At 42.4% G+C, this 18,541-nt stretch overlaps 1 protein-coding gene across 1 annotated transcript; it reads right to left on the minus strand.

The window, feature by feature from the left end:
- Positions 1–1,082: 1,082 nt before the first annotated feature.
- Positions 1,083–3,533, minus strand: LOC147443339 (LIM domain-containing protein WLIM1-like). Its single transcript, XM_086529220.1, has 5 exons — positions 3,200–3,533; positions 2,485–2,584; positions 2,365–2,414; positions 1,840–1,926; positions 1,083–1,763 (listed from the first exon to the last, which is right to left on the minus strand). Exons 1-5 carry the CDS (start codon positions 3,332–3,334, stop codon positions 1,563–1,565), a joined length of 573 nt encoding a protein of 190 aa, XP_086385346.1. The 5' UTR covers positions 3,335–3,533; the 3' UTR covers positions 1,083–1,562.
- Between the last annotated feature and the right edge of the window lie 15,008 nt (positions 3,534–18,541).

Genomic DNA, 18,541 nt, shown 5'->3' on the forward strand with positions numbered 1-18,541 from the left:
CACATTTCTCAAAGGAAGAATCAAGAGCTCCGAATGTAATTTCCAAACACATTTCTCAAAGAATGAAGAACTGCAAATGTAATCTTGGAGAAAGAACTTGTTGCGGCTACATCCATGTAAGATCGGAGAAAAACTTGAAGCACCACTGGACACCTCTGCACAATGCGCTAACTCCATGATGGTGTCAGACAATGAACATGAGGAGGTGCAGGAGATGAACCCACACTGAGACTACTACAGAGACCAAAAGACAGCTGGGGTACTCCTTCCTAGAGATTGAAAGACGTAGGGAGACGATCTCAAATCACCCACCCCCCAAATGAAAGACTTATGTCATCTCACAACCTCACAGATCTGCCACGGTACCACCCCCAACATTGGGATCACGCTACAACAGGCAAAGATTGTTCAAACTCATTACTCCAGATGCAAGGATACCAAGCTCCACCAGAGCTTTGTTCAACCATCCAAGAGATTCAACAATGACATAAACGGACCCCAAGTAATGGGACATTTTACCACCAGGTCTCGTCACTCCCGAGTCCCCACCCATCCATTCATGCCATATTATAACCCCCGTTTAACTCAAGAGACAGCAGATCTTTTGAATGTCATGATATTCTCCCACCCATGTAGTTTCAAATTCATTATAGAGTTGCAGATCTATCCCCCTCTTTGCTCACACACACACACACACACACACACGCACGCGCGCGCGCGACCATAATCGTATGTGTACATGTATGATTCAGCAGCAGGTATGTGTGCCCAAATCAAGTAAAACCTGAGGGTACTCTCTCCCACAGAAAAGCCTCCTCAACCTAAGCAAAAAGGCCAAGTTTGAATAAAAGCAATGTCTTAACGCCCTGCAAACCTGCTCAAAACTCAGAAAACAATTTCAAAAAGCCAGAGTAAGAAATCACTTATCTGAGAAAATACTATATACTATTGAAGATGTCACCTTCCTGAAAAGCCTAGCTGGCAAGCAGTAGAATACAGTGCCATTCATGCGAAAACAAAAAGCTCATCTTCCTGATGAAGTATTTCAGCTAGGGAGCCAGACCCATTAGTACAAACATACAAACGTATAATAATGACTAAATCGCAAACGAAAAATGTTTACATGATGATGACAAGAAAATCAAGATCAACATGGCAAGCTGATACAAGCTCATAGCATGCCAGGTACAGCATTATCTTCAGATATACAAAGCAATTCAATGGCTGATGTTATCCCAGGTGACGATGTAATGTGACTCAGCAAAACTCAACTTTCTTTATGCACTACGAATAGCAAAGGGAAACATGAAGGTGTTGACAATCAAACCCAAACCTTACCTCACTGGCTACCTACATAACAGGACACAACCAAACTTTCGCACAACTGAAAGCTCACCAAACCTAGGTACGACAAGATTGAAAACATATTCTCTATGAGCAAAAGCTGCTTGGCCCAGACCAAGAGAGAACCTAGGAAGAGGGCAACATTGTACTATACACTGAACCCCGTCCCAAGCAGCTGTTCAGAATAGACCAAATTGTAGATGCGCACCCTGCAAACTTCAAGCATCGTCTGACGCAGCCTTCACTGCAGGCACTTTCTCCAATTGACTGAAGTCTCCTTTTTCCTTGAAGAGTTGGGCATTGTGATGTCGGCAATAGAGGCGGCCCTCATGTGCTACATAATTAGAGGGGCTCAAGCTACAGCCCCCATGGCAACACTTAAAACATGCCTTGTGGTACAGCATACCATCCACGCTTACCTGTGACACAAACAAGTCATGTCTAGAACGATCCCTAATTAATTCATAACATGAAAAAGGTGGAAAGTTCAATCACCTTTTCGATCGGATAAACAGTCTTTCCGCAAGCCAAGCACTTTTCCTGTGTCCCAGAAAAGATTGATGCAAACTTTGTGGGCGTTTTCTGCAAGCCCATGCGTCAGGTAAGTTGTAACCCAAATGAAGAAAAATATCTTACACATGCCTTACAGGGACTTGCAAGAACACAAGTTAGTCACTGTCGTAAAAGTTCCGCTGCCTAAAATGTCTACAGCTCACAATACATGTATTGTGTGCGCACACAGACATGCACGTCTCAGGGCGCTAATGCATGATCCTAGTCCCATGTGAAACACAGGCACCTCCCCCCCACCCCCCCCCCCCCCCCCCCCCCCCCCCCCCCCCCGAAAAAAAAAAAACAACCCTTACAAAAGAAAGCTATTGAGAAAAAAAAACACCAAGGCTACTTAAACCTCCAGCAGCCTAATAAAACATATGTGATGAGGCCTCGTCGAAGATGCAGACTTGAAGCCCCCCCTCTTCCTCTCTCCCCCCTCTCCCTCTAAAGCAAGAAAATATATACCGATTCACCATCAAAACCTCTGTCCACAGATTTGGGGGTTTTTGGAACACCTGCACAGAAATTCAAGGATCAGAGACAAAAACTGCCACCCGCTTACGTTAACCCACAATAGCTACAGACCTGACTCAAAGCTCTTGTCAAGACTTCCAGTCCTTTTGAACAATTGATCAAAGTGGGGCTTGCAATATAATGTTCCCTCAAATGAAGAGTAGTTACTCAACTGTTGATAGACAACCAAAACGTGTCAGGCTCAATCCAAAGCTCCAAGCAATATGAGTGACAAACTCATTACAAGGGCCAAAAATCCCTTTGTTTAGACCCCCAGGAACATCATCTTTTACATTTACCCTTTCAACTTTCTACAGCCTGCCACTTTCACACTCTCTCTAGTGTAAGATCACAGTTTAAAGCCACCAGTAAAATCTAATGCTGTCTTTGGCTCAAGGCTGTCATACTCGACATTAACATTCAAAAGCAGTCGGGGACAAGACAGGCAAGTGACACATATAAGCTCTGCAACCAATGACTGAAAACATAAATGAAACATTAAAACTAAGGCAGATCGATCTCGCTGCTTGTAAATGGTATCCCTGTAACAATGACAACACACCAGAGCATTTAATTCCAGCTAAAGCTTCAAGTGAAGCAGCCATCTGACTCACATATCACTAGGAATAGATCTGACGCAACCACACAAAAGAAGCTTGCACCGAGAGATCAGATGAGTAGAGTAAGAGTAAACAGAACCCTTGAACTCTGCAAAGGCGGCAAAGCCCCATCTCAGAATTAACAAAAAAGCAATGTTCTTCCGGCCTTAAGAGGAGAGAGGCCTGACCTTGAGGGTGCCATTGCAATGGTGGCATCGAAAGCAAGCCTTATGATACACCACGTTATCTGCGGTGAGCTGATCCACCACGTACACGGTCTTGCCGCAGGCCTTGCACTTTTGCTGGGTTCCTGCGAAAGCCATAGCCGCTGAGCTTGAGCAAATCTCACCTGCCCCAAATGCAGCCCTCGATCGGAGATGGTACCAATTCAACTGGATCTGGAATGGAGATAAAGATTTTAAGCCGAGCGTGAGGTGGATGAATATCTGTATATATGAGTGTTTGCAGTGCTCAGCCCAAAGAACCCAACTGTAATGTGGGCGTCCCCGGTTGCCTTATAATCTCCGGACCTCACAACTCTTCTACATTTCTATTCATAATAATCCTATCCACGCTATGCAAACCCTACTTTTTTTTGTTGTGGGCAATGGGCAGCACTTAAGCTCAGCTCTTACCAACCGACCAAACACTCCATCGCATTGGTAGCAAAGTACAACACAAAGTAGAGAGACAATAGTAGCACCCTTCCAACCTTAAGACTCTTTGTCAGCAATTTTTGCTTGAAAGACGCATTGACCCAAAAATTGAACTGATTGTACCAGACACTCAATGATTGTATGGTATCACACTAGAGGTACAAGAGATGCAACAATATGGTAGAGCTAGAAAGCATGTCTAAGAAGCACATTGAATATGATCCTAGAATTTGCAAGATGAGATACATTAGATAGATGTCGACAAGATGCAGGCCTTTGTATGATGTTGTTGATATTGTGCTTATTATTGATGTTGTTCCTTCATCGTCTTGGTCATGTTGTCGCCAGTAAGATGTTAAATTATGAGCTATAAATATTAGAATGCACATGTTTTCTATATCTCCTTCACAAAGTTGTCATACATGGCATATCGATAATATGGATAATTAATATCATATGGTATCACGTGATTGTACAATAGGGGGATTTTGAGTAATAAAATCTAATATCTAACCAACCCAAATCATTTTCTCATATTAAACTGATCGTTTAATGTGGGAGAATAAACAGGAACAAGGGTTAGAATATATACATGTGCTTATGGATCTATCTCAACACGGGGCCAAGGTTAAAGGGGTCCAACTGAGAGATGGTCTGTCAAAGAGCAAGGATAGCTAATGGAGCTTAAAGACCTTAGGGTTAGCTTCATTAAAGACCTCCAAAGGTTAGTGTTAAAAGTCCTTAGACCTTGGGCAAGCTAGGGCTGTGCTTGAGGTGGGAACCCGTCGTCCTAAGCTTGAGGTGCTTGTTGTGCTTGCTGACTAAGGTGCTTGAGGTGCTTTATGACTAAGTTGCTTAAGGTGCTCCATAACTAAGGTGCTTAAAGGGCTTAAGGTGTTCCCAAAGTCAACCACAATCCCTACTCGTGGGAGGGCGAGCCCTATTTGTAGGGGCAAGAGAGAGAACACACACACCCTCACACAAGGCAAGCCTAGTCTAAAGAAGCAACAAGGACACATGTCAAGTTCCTCTCCATGTTGCCCTCATAAGGTGCCTAAAGCCTATTGGTTGGCCACTAAAGGGGTCCAATAATTTTTTGGCTAATTAAATTAATTGTGTATGCATATATCAAGTCCTCTCTCTCAAAGGGGAAAAGGGGACACTTGTCCCAAGGCTAGCATGGTTGCTTGATATACACTATGCATGTGATGGCTAGGCCTGTAGGAGTCTAATCAAGTTCCAGCATGAGCTACAAGGAGGGGTCGACCAAAGCAAGTTGGGGGTGTGCTTGGGGGGTATACTCTCTCTCACACACACTCAAATGCTCACTCTTGCTTGGCAAAGTGCAAGACCTCCATCTCCTTCTCCAACCTTGTTGAGAAGTTGAGAGCCTACACCAACACTCTTGGCTATGAAATGCAAATCAAACCAAGATCCATGCTTCAATGCTTAAGCTTTCCATCTTCTTCATCATCATTATTATGCTATTATGCTATGCTATGCAAGAAGAGTGATGATAAGTGAGGAGCTATCTCTTCCTCGTATGTTACCTTTTTCTCCTCTTCCCTACCCTCATTCCCTGCTAGCTCTCTCCACCTTCGAAGGTGTTTGAGGCCTTAGGATTGAGGCCAGGGATGGTTAATGCTTTTACAAAGTTTATGTTATGCTCGTGATGCATGAAGCTATCCATCTTCATTGCATCACCTAGGTCATAAGGAACACAAAGATTGTATTGTACCAAGTCTCTTTTTATGGGAGAAACTATAATACAAAAGCCTATTGGAGGGGGGACCGGCTCCACATAAATCGGGTCCTCAATTGTTGTCATGTTCTCTAATTCTCTCTCTTGTAAAATTATTGATCATGCCAAGTTAATTAAATCTAATGGTGGTTATGTTGCTACCGCTAATTAAGTTCACCCTCTATGTTCTCACAGTAGTCTCATAAAAATGCTCACTCTAATTCTCTTAATTTCGCTATTCTCAAAGTTCATAGGCCATTTTCATTACATTGGTATCAGAGCTATTGGTTTCTCTTTTCTTGCTTAAGTAGAGAGGTCGTTAAGTTGTCCATGAAAGGTTGGACTTGTTCATTACAATAGGGTAAGTCGGACAGGGATCTATTATCTTGGTTGAAAAGGACTTATTTCGAGGTACGCTATTTGAGGGGGTTGTCTTGGCGGAGTGTTCAAGAGAGGAACGCATGGAAGAGAGAGGAGAAGAGAATTGGGGAAGGGAATGAAGCACAGACAGGGAGTTGAGTTAGTGGAGAGGAAAGTGAGAGAGAGTCAACTCTCTCACTTTCTCTCCCTATATTGATTAGGGAGAGAAGCACAGACAGAGAATTGGGGAAGGGGATGAAGCATAGACAGGGAGTTGAGTTAGTGGAGAGGAAAGTGAGAGAGAGTCAACACTCTCACTTTCTCACCCTATATTGATTAAGGAAAAATAAGAGTGAGGGTGGTTTCCCACGACCACCTGGCCTACATCCCAACAACCTCCCCCTTGAAGGTCATGGTGGCCAATAGTGACATCAGTATAGTTAGTCTATACAAAGTTGATGAAGCATCGCTTAGGCTTCATCCTACACCCATAAGTTCTATGCAATGTGTAAATCGCTCTGAAGCTAGGCTCTTCGTTAGAGAATCTGCGGGGTTTTCGTCAGTGTGAACCTTGACAAGCTCGATGTGCTTGCCAGCCAATGCATCTCGTATGACATGGTATATGACCTCTATGTGTTTCGACTTTGAGTGAAACACCGGATTCTTTGCCAAAGCAATGCCACTCTGACTATCACAATGCGGTTATGGAACCTCGTGAATGCCCAAATCTCCCACTAGACGAGCTAATCATATTGCTTCCTTGCTTGCGTCAGACGCAAGCAAGGAAGCAATATGTTGTTGCGTCAGACGCAACAACATATTTTGCCTCAGTGGTAGATGAAGACGTGCAGTCTTGGAGATATGATCTCCAAGAGATAGCTGCTCCAACAAACATGAACACATAGCCAGATGTGGATCTTCTACGATCCACACAACCCGCATAATCCGCATCTGTGTATCCTACAATAGATGCATCTCTGTTTTCGAAGCGTAAACACTGTACTCTTCAAGTATCTGAGGATTTTCTTCATTGCTTGCCAATGCTTCTTGCCATGGTTTGCCATGTACCTACTAACCACTCCCATTGCATGTCTGGTCTTGTGGCTACCGTAGCATACATCAAACTGGCACTTTCACCATTTCCTCTTTCTCAGCAATTGTCTTGGGAGAATCTTCCTTGCTAAGTCTGGAGTATGCTTGCATTGGGGTACTCAGTGACTTTCCCCCCTGCATACTAAAATGTTGCAAGAATTTGTGGATATACTTTTCTTGAGATAATTCAAGAATTCCACGTTGCCTGTCTCTCTTGATGCGCATACCAAGAAAGTGATTGGTATTTCCCAAACCTTTCATGGAAAACTGAGTGCTTAGCATCTTTTTCAAATGATTGATTTCATCAATTGATTTGCCTGCGATAAGCATATCATCTACATACAAGATCAAGATTATTAAAGAACCATCATTCAACCTCTTTGTGTATATATTAGGAAGGGAATGGGTCTAAGGGGGCCTCTTTATTTGCCATGGGATTAAAAAGGAGATTATGGAAGGGGCAAATGGGTGGATGCCATGTGGACTGAAATGGTGGGTATGGCAGGTCCTAAAAGTAAGTGGTCAAACTTGTGCTCTTTTATAAAATACAAAGAGAAAATCTCTTATAAATTCAAAAAAAATGAACTTTTCTTTAAATAGTTGAGTAAAAGCCAATACTTTCTCTCTCTAGTGGCTGTCAGTTTCTCCCCCCCTCTCTCCTAAAAAGGGGTCCCTCCAAAAACGTGTTGATCATTTTCTCCCTCTCTCTCTACTGTACCATCTCTCACTTCTCTTCACTTCACTTTTAGTTTTCCCTCCCAAAATCTCTGCTTCTCTTTCCTTCCTTTCAGTTTTCCCTCCCAAAAGCTCTGCAGCAGAAGTTTGAACCTTCTTTCCCTCCTCAAGCTTACTGCAATCTCCTCAAGCTGAAGTTCTCCATTTCTCCACGAGCCTCACTAAACACCTCTACCTAAAGTTGAAGATCTGCTGCATATTCTTCTGCTAGATCATCCTTCTTTCTTTCCTCAACACGTTTCTTGCTCCTTCTCCATTGTGCTCTCTAGAGAGGATCTACTTTTCTCTCAAGCTTTGCAACATTATCTTCCCAATTAAGCCAACAGTAGGTGGAGCAGTATAGCAATAAGTGGCACCCTTCGTCTGATGTACCATCAAGAATCTTGCTCTATACAACTGAGAACATGGATGTGCTGCAATCTCTAATCATAAGTGTTTGTCTGCAGGTTGTGCCACTATTCTCCATGGCATCATCAGGTACTCGACGACCTAGGAGTGTCATCGACTCCATTTCATGCAGCAATGTACAAAACGACAATGGATGTTGGGTGACGATGGAGTTCAAATGATTGATGTGGGTGACAATGCAACCCAGCTCAAGAGGTGCACACAAGGTCTCAAGGAGACACATGGCTTCTCGAGCACAGCATTGGAAGGGAAGGATCATGGAGTTCAAGCAAACACATGATGGCAAGCGTTTTGCAAAGGTGCAACATGTGTATGTTGCTTCACAACTGAAGCTAGAGACAACAATGGCTCCATCGAGGTTTCCTACAAACTGTAATTTCACTTCTCTGTCAAATTTTTAGATTGTATATTTTGTATTTCTGTTGTATATATTGCTTTGATGTCTATAAGGCTTTCATTGCTTGTTCATGTTTGTAGATGTATTCCCATCTGATTTTGTAGAGTGGGAGCCAATAAAGTCCTTCACAGGAACTTTTGAGGCCATCCACGTTGATCTTGGCAAGTTGCTCTATTCCGGTTGTCCATCCGCGGAGCTTGTCTCACGGGACATTTTTTTTTATAACCATACTTATGTAACGCCTAGGCAAACTGGTTATGGTAATCTTTCTCCAGTTCATCCACCAACCTTGCAGAGTATGGAATGGCCTAAGGCTGATAGTGCCTTGATCACAGCAACCAAAAGGAGAATCGAGGCGGATGTGTATTCAACAATGAAGTGCACCTATGGTTCCCATAAAGCTTCCCTAACTGGGTTTATGTCCCTTCATGTGTTCGTGTTTATCTTTCGACTGCAGAGTGTTCACAGGACACCAACAATGTGGACTTGCAAAGTGGAAAGTGTGATCAACAGTTTCCTTGCAGTTGGATGGCAGACTAAGGTGGTCAACCACCAGGGAGATACAATCAAGTGCTCTGTAGTTTCTGAGAATGTGGTGTGCAAATACCATATTGCGAAGCAGAGCTTGTCAATTGTCTTTTCCTACAGAAGATGGAAGCTGACGAAGGGAGAATGGGAGGCACTAGACTCTGATGTTGCTCATAGAGAATCAATTGATCTGCAAATATGCCTCCACAATAATGCAGTGCATGACATCTCGGTGAATAACCACTGGAATCTCAGTCACCTTCACGAGTATCTTAATCTTAGATATACTTGCCCAATCAATATGTTTTTGTAATCAATGAAAAGGTTGTTCGTTCCAGAAAAGAGAAGAGCTTTCTGTGTGAAAACATTGGTTCTCCGCGATGTATTAATGTAAAAGCTTGTAACTAAAACGATTTCGCTCCCATTAATACATATGGCGTTTTGAATCTCTGTCTCATTTTTAATTTGTTCAAGATTAAGTTTGAAATATGCAAGTTTTTTATTTCGAGCGTGAAGACTTTTAATGTTGGTGTCTTTCAATGCTTGTCGCGTGATTTTATTTATAATTAAAGTTTTAAGTTAATTTGATGTTAATTTTAAGTGCTTCAAAAAAGTGACATTGAGTATAAAAGTCACTTTGTAGGTTTTAAACTTCATTTCTCACATTCAAAAAACACAAGCTTTCAGCTCTCTTCCCATCTTCTTCGCGAACAGACCCATGGCAACATCTTCTGATGCACTTCTCACACAATTACAGAAGATAGGACTTGCAGATCGCGCACATGAACTAGTCAGTGTGTTTGAGGGGACGATCGACATGCATGCCACTGCTAACCTTCATGTAGAGGGATTCGAGAGCTTTCTTGACTACATGATGGAGCACATGGAAGAATATTCAATAGTCTTTGAGGGATCCAACATGGCATGGTTGCCAGTGGATTTTCTCAAACACCTCTATGCGGCCGACAAAAACTTTCGCTATCGCTTGTTGAGGTTTATAAAAGGGCTTCCTAAGCGGGACTATAGGACAGAGGATGAGGATGACCTCATAGACTTGGGCATGGGGTGCATAGGCACCCAATTCATCTCTTGGGACATGGTTCTGGTATTGCCTGTTCTTGAGGGCATGGAGAAGGGAAGGCCGACCAGAAACCTCCTGTAACCATTGTGGAGTAATCAAATGAATTTATTGAAAAGGTTGATGAGCAGGCTGAAGCATCTATGGCACTTGTCTTCTTGCAAGATCCCAGCTCCACTAAGGAGGAAGATGGGATGATAGAGGGAGACGAGGTGCTGGAAGAAGCTCCTGACCTCCAAATTCTCACTTTGCATGCAGTGGTGGTGGATGGTCGTCACTTCTTGTCCCTTGATAACATTGCAAAGACACAAGGACTCAAAGAAGATGAGTCGCTCTCAGTGCTCGATATCTATGCGGGCATGAAAAATCCCAGTGGAAGGCAAGAGAAGGTCAACTTTCAAATTGACTTTGAAGACCAAGGTCTCCCACCAAGCCTCTCATTTTTCCCTAGTGAAAACGAACAGAACTTGGTACAAACCGTGGCAAATACACTTATAGAAATCAAATCATGCCTCATTCTATGTAAGCATCCCGGAAAGTGCTTTTCTTCCACACAAACCGCTGATCATTATTGGTGGAGAAGATCGCTCTAGCATCGACCTTACAAGGAAAACTCTTACAGAGATGGATAAGGAAACTGAGGTAGCCACTTTTTAACTTTATCGATAGTAAATTGTTTCCTATAGCAAGTGTTGAAGTTGTTTAAAATGTTGTGCAGACCGCATACCATGTTGATAAGTTTGCAATGCGTACTGGAGGTTCACGCAACAATCCTATGGGTAGAGATAGCTCCCTGTGGCACTACCTTGGCCATCTGGGGCCATCCGTTCTTCGAGTTGCACACACAGAATTGCTCTCTCAGCCTCAGCTCTCTGCCATTCTTCCTGCTCTCTCTGCCTTCTTTGTTCTTCATGCAATTTATGTGCTTTTCTATCTGCTGCCTCTTTCTTTTCTAACTCTCTCATTCTCTTCCTCCTCTTGGCATCTCGTGGTATTGAAACAGGATCATCGGGTATTACTTTGATCACCCTTTGTTTGATTCGCGAGGGGAATTTCCGCGGCGTAGTTGCGATTGCTTGAGCTTCAGGTGTTGCCGTTGCTTGATCTCCAGTTGGTGTCGTTGCTTGATCTTCAGTTGCTGTCATTGCATGAGCTCAAGGTCCTGTTTCCTGTGTTGGTATGTTAAGTGGTTCGAGTTCCGTTAGAGGTGTGCGATTTGCATGTTGTAGTGGCTGGAGATCACCAAAAATCATTCGCATGGTGTTTTGATCCTCGGTAGTTGAATGTTGGGGGAGTGGTTGGGTGTTTGGAGCTGGTTCTTGTGGTTGAGGCTATGGATTTGAAGTGGTGGATTTTCTACGAGGTGCTGGTTGCGGATTTGCAGTGTTGTCAATGGCAGTGGTGTCATCATTTTGCGTGGTGGTGTGCTCTTGTGTATCGTCCATGTTGTGCAAGATATGAGTGCGTGTACATTTGGGCTTGAGAGGATCTTCTAAAATGTGCAAACAAGAAATGAACTTTAAGTTGTGAGTTTTGACTTATATAGTATTTAAACTTTTTAAAAAAATTAAAAATGTGCAAACAAGAAATGAACTTTAAGTTGTGAGTTTAACTTATATAGTACTTAAACTTTAAAAAAAAAATAAAAACTCAATATAATCGCTAAAAATTAAAAAAGACTCCAAAATAGATGAAACTTGAGCCATGGGACTAATAATTGTCGCCTTTACAAATCACTTTGCATGACAATGCATGTTTACAATAGAAATGGTTAGTGTCAAAAGGAAATTAGATTTCCACCCAACGCCTGCCATCACGTCGCCTTGTCTCCAACCAGCATCGGAATCGATCTTTTGCACTCAAAGCATGATATGATTGTGATCGCCTCAAGCTAACCACTTTTTCTATTCTACATTTTAAACTTCTTTGTTCTCTTGTCTTCTTTCTCTCTCTCCTTGATAAAACTCTGTAGAACCAATTGAACATCTCGTGAAGGGCATTGCTCTTTTTTCTTCCACCTCCATGTCGTGTATTTTTAAAATACACTGCTTTTGCTTGATAGTGTGAGCGCTCCATCGCTTGGCTACTCCAAATGCCTAATGAATCATAAGTGTCGAGGAAAAGCACTATGTGCAAAAAGAATGTGCTGAAAAAAAAACAAACTTTAGTTTCGTATACAGATGTATTTTGATTGAAAATATCAAATGTTCAACACACCATGTAATGTGTTATGTGTGTCTCCCCCCAAGCATCCACCATTTGTGTTGTAAAACTATTGATTACAAACTTTAGGGTGGATATCTCATCATCGGTTAGCTTTGCCTTTTCGAGAACTGAAACTCATTGGGATTTTGGGAGTTTGAATAGTTTGAAAGCAAATGTCTAGCTTTACTACCACCCATAAAAACTTTATGAGGGTGATCTTGTGTACTTCCAGATGCCTTCTTGTCTTTTGATAGCTCCACTGCACCCCCATGTAGACCAACGCTCGATAGAATAGATTCTAGTTCTCCTATACACTCTTCTCTTCTTTCTGCAGGCTCCATATTCCAAGTGTAATTAATATGGAGCATAAGTAACTTGTCAAGAATTCATAGACGGGCATGAAGGGTGCACACATGCACATTTATCAGTGGTATTGAAAGAATAGGATCCCAATTTGGATCATCCATGTTTCGATTAGGGGGTACTTGCTGGTCACAATTGAGGATACCTTGAAACCATTGTTGTAGTGCTTTACCCACTGCTTGTGTAGTGTGTACACCTTTTGCAGAGTTGACTGTAACTTTGCCTCCCTTACACTTACCACCTTTTGACTTTTTGGCCTTTGCACCCTTGCCATTAGTTCCCATTGAGACTTTACTGTGGTAGCAATAAATGCATGGAAAGAGGGTCATCACACCTTGCTTGCACCCAACATACACTTGAGTGTTTTCAAGTTTCCTACCAAATGCCACTCAACTTGGAACGTTCCAAGACCTGAAACATGCAATCTCTGTCCTTCTTGATGTTGTCAAATGACATCAACGATTGTTGTGTGATTGAAATACCATTTGAGAGTCTCATGTGGCTCACGTGGGAGATGAAAAGCTGCCAGCCACCAAATATTTTTCTCTGACTGAACACCTAAATAAGTGTTTCCCTTCTCATTGGCATTTAGCTCCACATAGACACCCACCAAGGCCCTGCTCATCAATGTAACACTTACCCTTTTGAGCCGTTGACCTTTAACAACTTGGCACTCATCAAGCTTCATAACAAATATCACTTTTCCATCACACTCTTCTTGTGTCAACCCATAAAATCTTATCATTGACTCTTGGAGCTTCAACAAGTCAACATACACATTGTTGAACTCGTTGTAGCGGAATAATTTGTTGTCATCTAATGGCATGTCATCCTTCACATACTGAAATCTGCCCAACAAGCTTGCAACATCATTATTGGCGCACTTTTTTGTAACACTGTAAGGTGTTGGCAAAAACCAAAACAAACCTTTTGTCCGATGACCGAGTGTGATACTTTTATACAAAGCTTCATAGGCCTTGAAACTTATTCCTGCGCTGTCACACACCTCCATCATCTCGAGGAGACACAATGTTCTTTAGTTCATTGAAATACTTCTGCCGCAAAACATCAGCAATGCCAACGTTGGATGGATCATCTAGTAGCTCAACCAACTCCTTTGGCTTGATGATATGCTGCAGCAGAGTACGTCGTTGTTTGAGCATCAGGATCAATTCCCATCATCAATTCGAGCCAAGTTTCTACATATTGAATTACCGTTTCACAAACCTGTAGAACATATAGGAAATCAGAATCTTGCATCAGTATTCTTACCGAGTTTGATGGACACGTTTCTTTCGAGCTCCACCACTTGAGGATAGCAAGGACATCGCTTGTCTCTTGCGCTTACGAATGTGGTAGCCGAGGGGAATGTGTGTGAGATGATCGATTCGTCGACACATATTGCATGAAGTGTGTTGTAGTTGAACATAATTGTCTAGTCGACGCTCCTACTCCTTTTTTGTTGTTGTAATTTTTCATTGAGATTCTCCATCTCATCATTCAGTTGCTTCATCTTCTTGTTGGCTTCCTCTAACTTGCCGTAGATCTTTCACATACTTCTCTTGTAGTGATGAATAGGCAGCCAATAGATGTTTACTTGCTTCCCTTTCATTGAAAAAAGCTGAATACAATCTCCAACAGGGTAGCCAAACAGTCCGCCTCTTCCATCTCCAATAAAACGCAGAAGCTCAGTGACATATACGAAAGGGTAGTGGTGCATTAGTCGTTGGATCACCTGGGTAAAATGTGGCCATCAACCCATAAGTTGATTGCCTTGCACCCAATGCTTTGTAGCTGATCTGTAGCATTGGGATTCGATGTGGCAAGTCGCACAGTAGCATACTCCTGCTCCAAATCAACATTTAATCAATATCGTTTTGGCCTATTAATAATGTCTTGCAGTGGAGAGAGATTGAATGACATGTTTGTTAGCTAATCAAGAAAAATAGTGAGAGAATGTGTAATGGTGACTGCTGCAAGCAGAAAAATCTGGCTATGGAGGGAAAAAGTGGAAGGTACTCAGAGATAGTAGAGAAGGATTATGTTGTGGAGGGAAGAAAGAGAGGGAGTGTAGCTCAATATCTTTTGAATTCAAAATATTGATCATGAGGGATTTAGAGAGAGAAATGCAGTTGCACACAGAGGTAATGTAGTTCTTCCATTGCTCTCACCTGAAGCTGGAATGGGAGGAGAGAGAGCTTGAGAGAGAGAGAGAGAGAGAGAGAGAGAGAGAGAGAGAGAGAGAGTAGATTTGCAGCCTTGGAGGATCTGCACTTTCTGTCAGATGTAGGCAGCATAGAATGTCCTCTTGATGATTGGGAGGTAGAAGTGACAAGAGAGAAAAGGGGGGGAAAGAGAAAGAGTTGGCTCACGTTTTAGAGAGAGAATGCAGAGAGAGAATATGCAAAATCTACTTTTTTGACAGGGGGACTGAAAAGTGCTTCTTTTAATGAGTACTAAGTGAGAGAGAGTGTTTTATATGTTAGAGAGAGAGGAGAGAGATGGGGAAAGACATTTTAAAATCCAGTTACCCACCTCTCTTTCGTGTTAAAGTAGCCTATTTTCAAAATACAAAATATACAAATGGTATTTTTAAAAATCTCAGCATAGGCATTTTTGCCCTCTCTTTTAGGCTTGGTCAAACTTGACTTAAGCTTTAAGCATTTTTTTAAAACTGCCAAATAAAGAGGCCCTCCTATACCCCATTCCCTTCCTAATGAAGCAGTGATCCTCTTGACTTCTTATGTAACCCTGAGACTGCATGAATTTGTCGAGTTTTTGATACCAGTGCCTTGAACCTTGCTTGAGGCCATAGAGTGTTTTTTTAAGTCTACAAACCAATTCTGCCCTCGTTGGCTTTTGGGTTTCACATACGAAACCCTCTGGTTGTTTCATGTAGACATCTTCATCTAGATCCCTGTGAAGAAATGTTGTGTTCACGTCCATTTGGACAAGTTTCATGTCTTGGATAGCAACCAAGCCAAACACAGTGCAAAGTGTAGTCATCTTGACTACTGAAGAGAAAATATCATCGAAATCCACACCTTTTTGCTACTTGAAACCCTGGCAACTAGACGAGCCTTGTACCTAGGTTGGGGATCTTCCGTTGTATACTTCTTCTTATTTACCCACTTGCAAGGTAAATCATTTTTGCATTTTGGTGATTCAACCAAATCCCATGTCTCATTAGCCACAATCAAATTACATTTTGATTGCATAGCCTGCTCCCACTTAACGCTATCGTCCATTTGTATAGCTTCTTTGTAGCAGGTTAGCTCTCTACCGTCAGTGAACAAAATGTGGTGTATATCCGGCTCAAACCGCTCGGGCGCACGTGATACTCTTACAGAGCATCTCAGTGCCTGAGTGCTGGACTCTGCTCTCTCTGGAGCAATAGTAGTATCTTGCACTTGAGGATTAGGTGCAACATTACTGAGTTGAGTTGGTTCAAAGACTACATCCTCAAAACGAACGCGTCTATACTCAACTTCTTTAATGGGATTCTTGTGCATTTTTGATTCATTGAAAATCACATGTGAGCTACGAATGACTTTGCGAGATTCTGGGTGCCGAAGACGATAGCCTATCTTTCCATTTGCACCATAGCCTATAAAAATGCATTTGTGTGAACTGGGATCTAACTTGCAACGCCTACATGTAGCCGCATGCTTCGTGCTCGTTCCATGATTGTCCTGTTCATCCTTTTCGAAATCCCATGTCTCATTAGCCACAATCAAATTACATTCTGATTGCATAGCCTGCTCCCACTTAACGCTATCGTCCATTTGTATAGCTTCTTTGTAGCAGGTTAGCTCTCTACCGTCAGTGAACAAAATGTGGTGTATATCCGGCTCAAACCGCTCGGGCGCACGTGATACTCTTACAGAGCATCTCAGTGCCTGAGTGCTGGACTCTGCTCTCTCTGGAGCAATAGTAGTATCTTGCACTTGAGGATTAGGTGCAACATTACTGAGTTGAGTTGGTTCAGAGACTACATCCTCAAAACGAACGCGTCTATACTCAACTTCTTTAATGGGATTCTTGTGCATTTTTGATTCATTGAAAATCACATGTGAGCTACGAATGACTTTGCGAGATTCTGGGTGCCGAAGACGATAGCCTATCTTTCCATTTGCACCATAGCCTATAAAAATGCATTTGTGTGACCTGGGATCTAACTTGCAACGCCTACATGTAGCTGCATGCTTCGTGCTCGTTCCATGATTGTCCTGTTCATCCTTTTCGAAATCCCATTTTGTTGAGGTGTCCTTGGGGTTGTCCTTTGCCTCCGAATGCCATTGCTAGCACAAAAGCTTTCAAAAGCTTGGCTGCAATATTCGCCTCCATTGTCGGATCTGAGGCATTTAACCTTGGTACCTGTTTCATTCTCCACAAAGGCTTTCCACCTTTGAAATATGGAAAATACATCGGATTTATTCTTCATGACATAAACCCATGTTTTTCTAGTCGCATTGTCTATGAATGTTACATAGTAGAATGAGCCACCAAGTGATGGTGTACTTGCAGGACCCCAAACATCAGAATGAACCAACTCAAGTTTTTTATTTTTTCTTTCATTTCCTGATTTTTGAAATTTTACCCTCTTTTGTTTACCATAAACACAATCTTCACAGAACTCTAAGTCCACTTCTTTCAAACCTGGTAGAAGCTTCTTTGTTTGAAGGATTTGCATTCCTTTGGCACTCATATGCCCAAGTCCGTAGTGCCACACCGCGCTGTCAACTTCTGTAGTTGCTGCACAAGCTGAAGGTTGCGTGCTAACAGTACACAAGTAAAGTGTACCGACTTTTTCTCTTTTGGCAACCACCAAAGATCCCTTTGAGATCTTCCACCGTTTGTTTCCGAATGCAATGTTGTGACCTTCATCGTCCAATTGTCCTGTAGAGATCAAATTTTTGCGAAGAGAAGGAACATACCTAACATCTTTAAGCTTCCATTCATTTCCGTTAGCAGTTTTGACAGAAACTGTACCTTTGCCGACAATCTCACAAGCTTCATCATCTCCCAAGTATACATACCCAAAATTACCTTTGGTGTAGTCTTGGAAATGTTGCTTGTGTGGTGTCGCATGGAATGAAGCCCCAGAATCTACTATCCAGGAATTAGACACATTGTCTAATGAGAGAATTAGAGCATCTTGCTCTACTTTACCTGCCACATTGGCCTCCGATGTTGGCTTGTTGTCTTGAGACTCAGTCTCCTTCTTCTTCTTGGACCAGCAATCCTTCTTGACGTGGCCCTTCTTACCGCAGTTCCAACATTCAAGAATTGACTTTGTGCGTGACTTGCTCCGTCTTGAGCGATCACGACCCTTTTGGCTTTTGAACCTCTCCTTAGGCCTTCCTCTTGTTTCCACTGACAATGCAGCACTTGATGATTCTCCTGTGCTTCTCCTTCGTATTTCCTCGCTTAGGAGAACACCCACAACATCATCAAACTTAAGAGTATTTGTACTAGAGATAGAATTACTTACAGCCATCACAAGGCTGTCCCAACTATCCCGTAGAGATGATAGTATAAGGAGAGCTCGCACTTCGTCATCGAAATTGATTTTCACTGATCGAAGTTGACTTATGCTTGTGTTAAAGTCATTTAGGTGTTCTGCAACTGAACCATTCTCTGCCATCTTTAGATTGAACAAGCGCTTCATAAGAAATACCTTATTGGATGCCGATGGTTTCTCGTAGAAGTCGCAAGTGACTTCATCAAGTCCTCCGTGGTATTCATCTCCAAAACATTGAAGGCCACAGTTGACGCCAAGCTTAACCGGATTGTTCCCAGTGCCTTTCGATCAAGGACAATCCATGCTTCATCTGCCATTGTTGCGGGCTTCTTCGCAAGACCGCCTAGTGGCAAATAGAGGTCCTTCTAGTAGAGATAGTCTTCAATTTGCATCTTCCAATGTTGGTAGTTTTTGCCGTTGAACTTCTCAATCTTGAGCTTCCC

This window comes from Adiantum capillus-veneris, chromosome 14 (genome assembly GCF_014529385.1).
Source record: "Adiantum capillus-veneris isolate H3 chromosome 14, ASM1452938v2, whole genome shotgun sequence".
Classification (NCBI taxonomy): domain Eukaryota; kingdom Viridiplantae; phylum Streptophyta; class Polypodiopsida; order Polypodiales; family Pteridaceae; genus Adiantum; species Adiantum capillus-veneris.

Excerpts from the sequence above, each read along its gene's own strand:
- LOC147443339 (XM_086529220.1), bottom strand. The coding sequence starts at position 3,334 with ATGGCTTTCGCAGGAACCCAGCAAAAGTGCAAGGCCTGCGGCAAGACC. Across the intron at positions 2,415-2,484 it reads TGACAAGAGCTTTGAGTCAG|GTGTTCCAAAAACCCCCAAA; the intron begins GTCTGTAGCTAT and ends ATTTCTGTGCAG. Across the intron at positions 1,927-2,364 it reads GAGGTTTTGATGGTGAATCG|AAAACGCCCACAAAGTTTGC; the intron begins GTATATATTTTC and ends ATGGGCTTGCAG.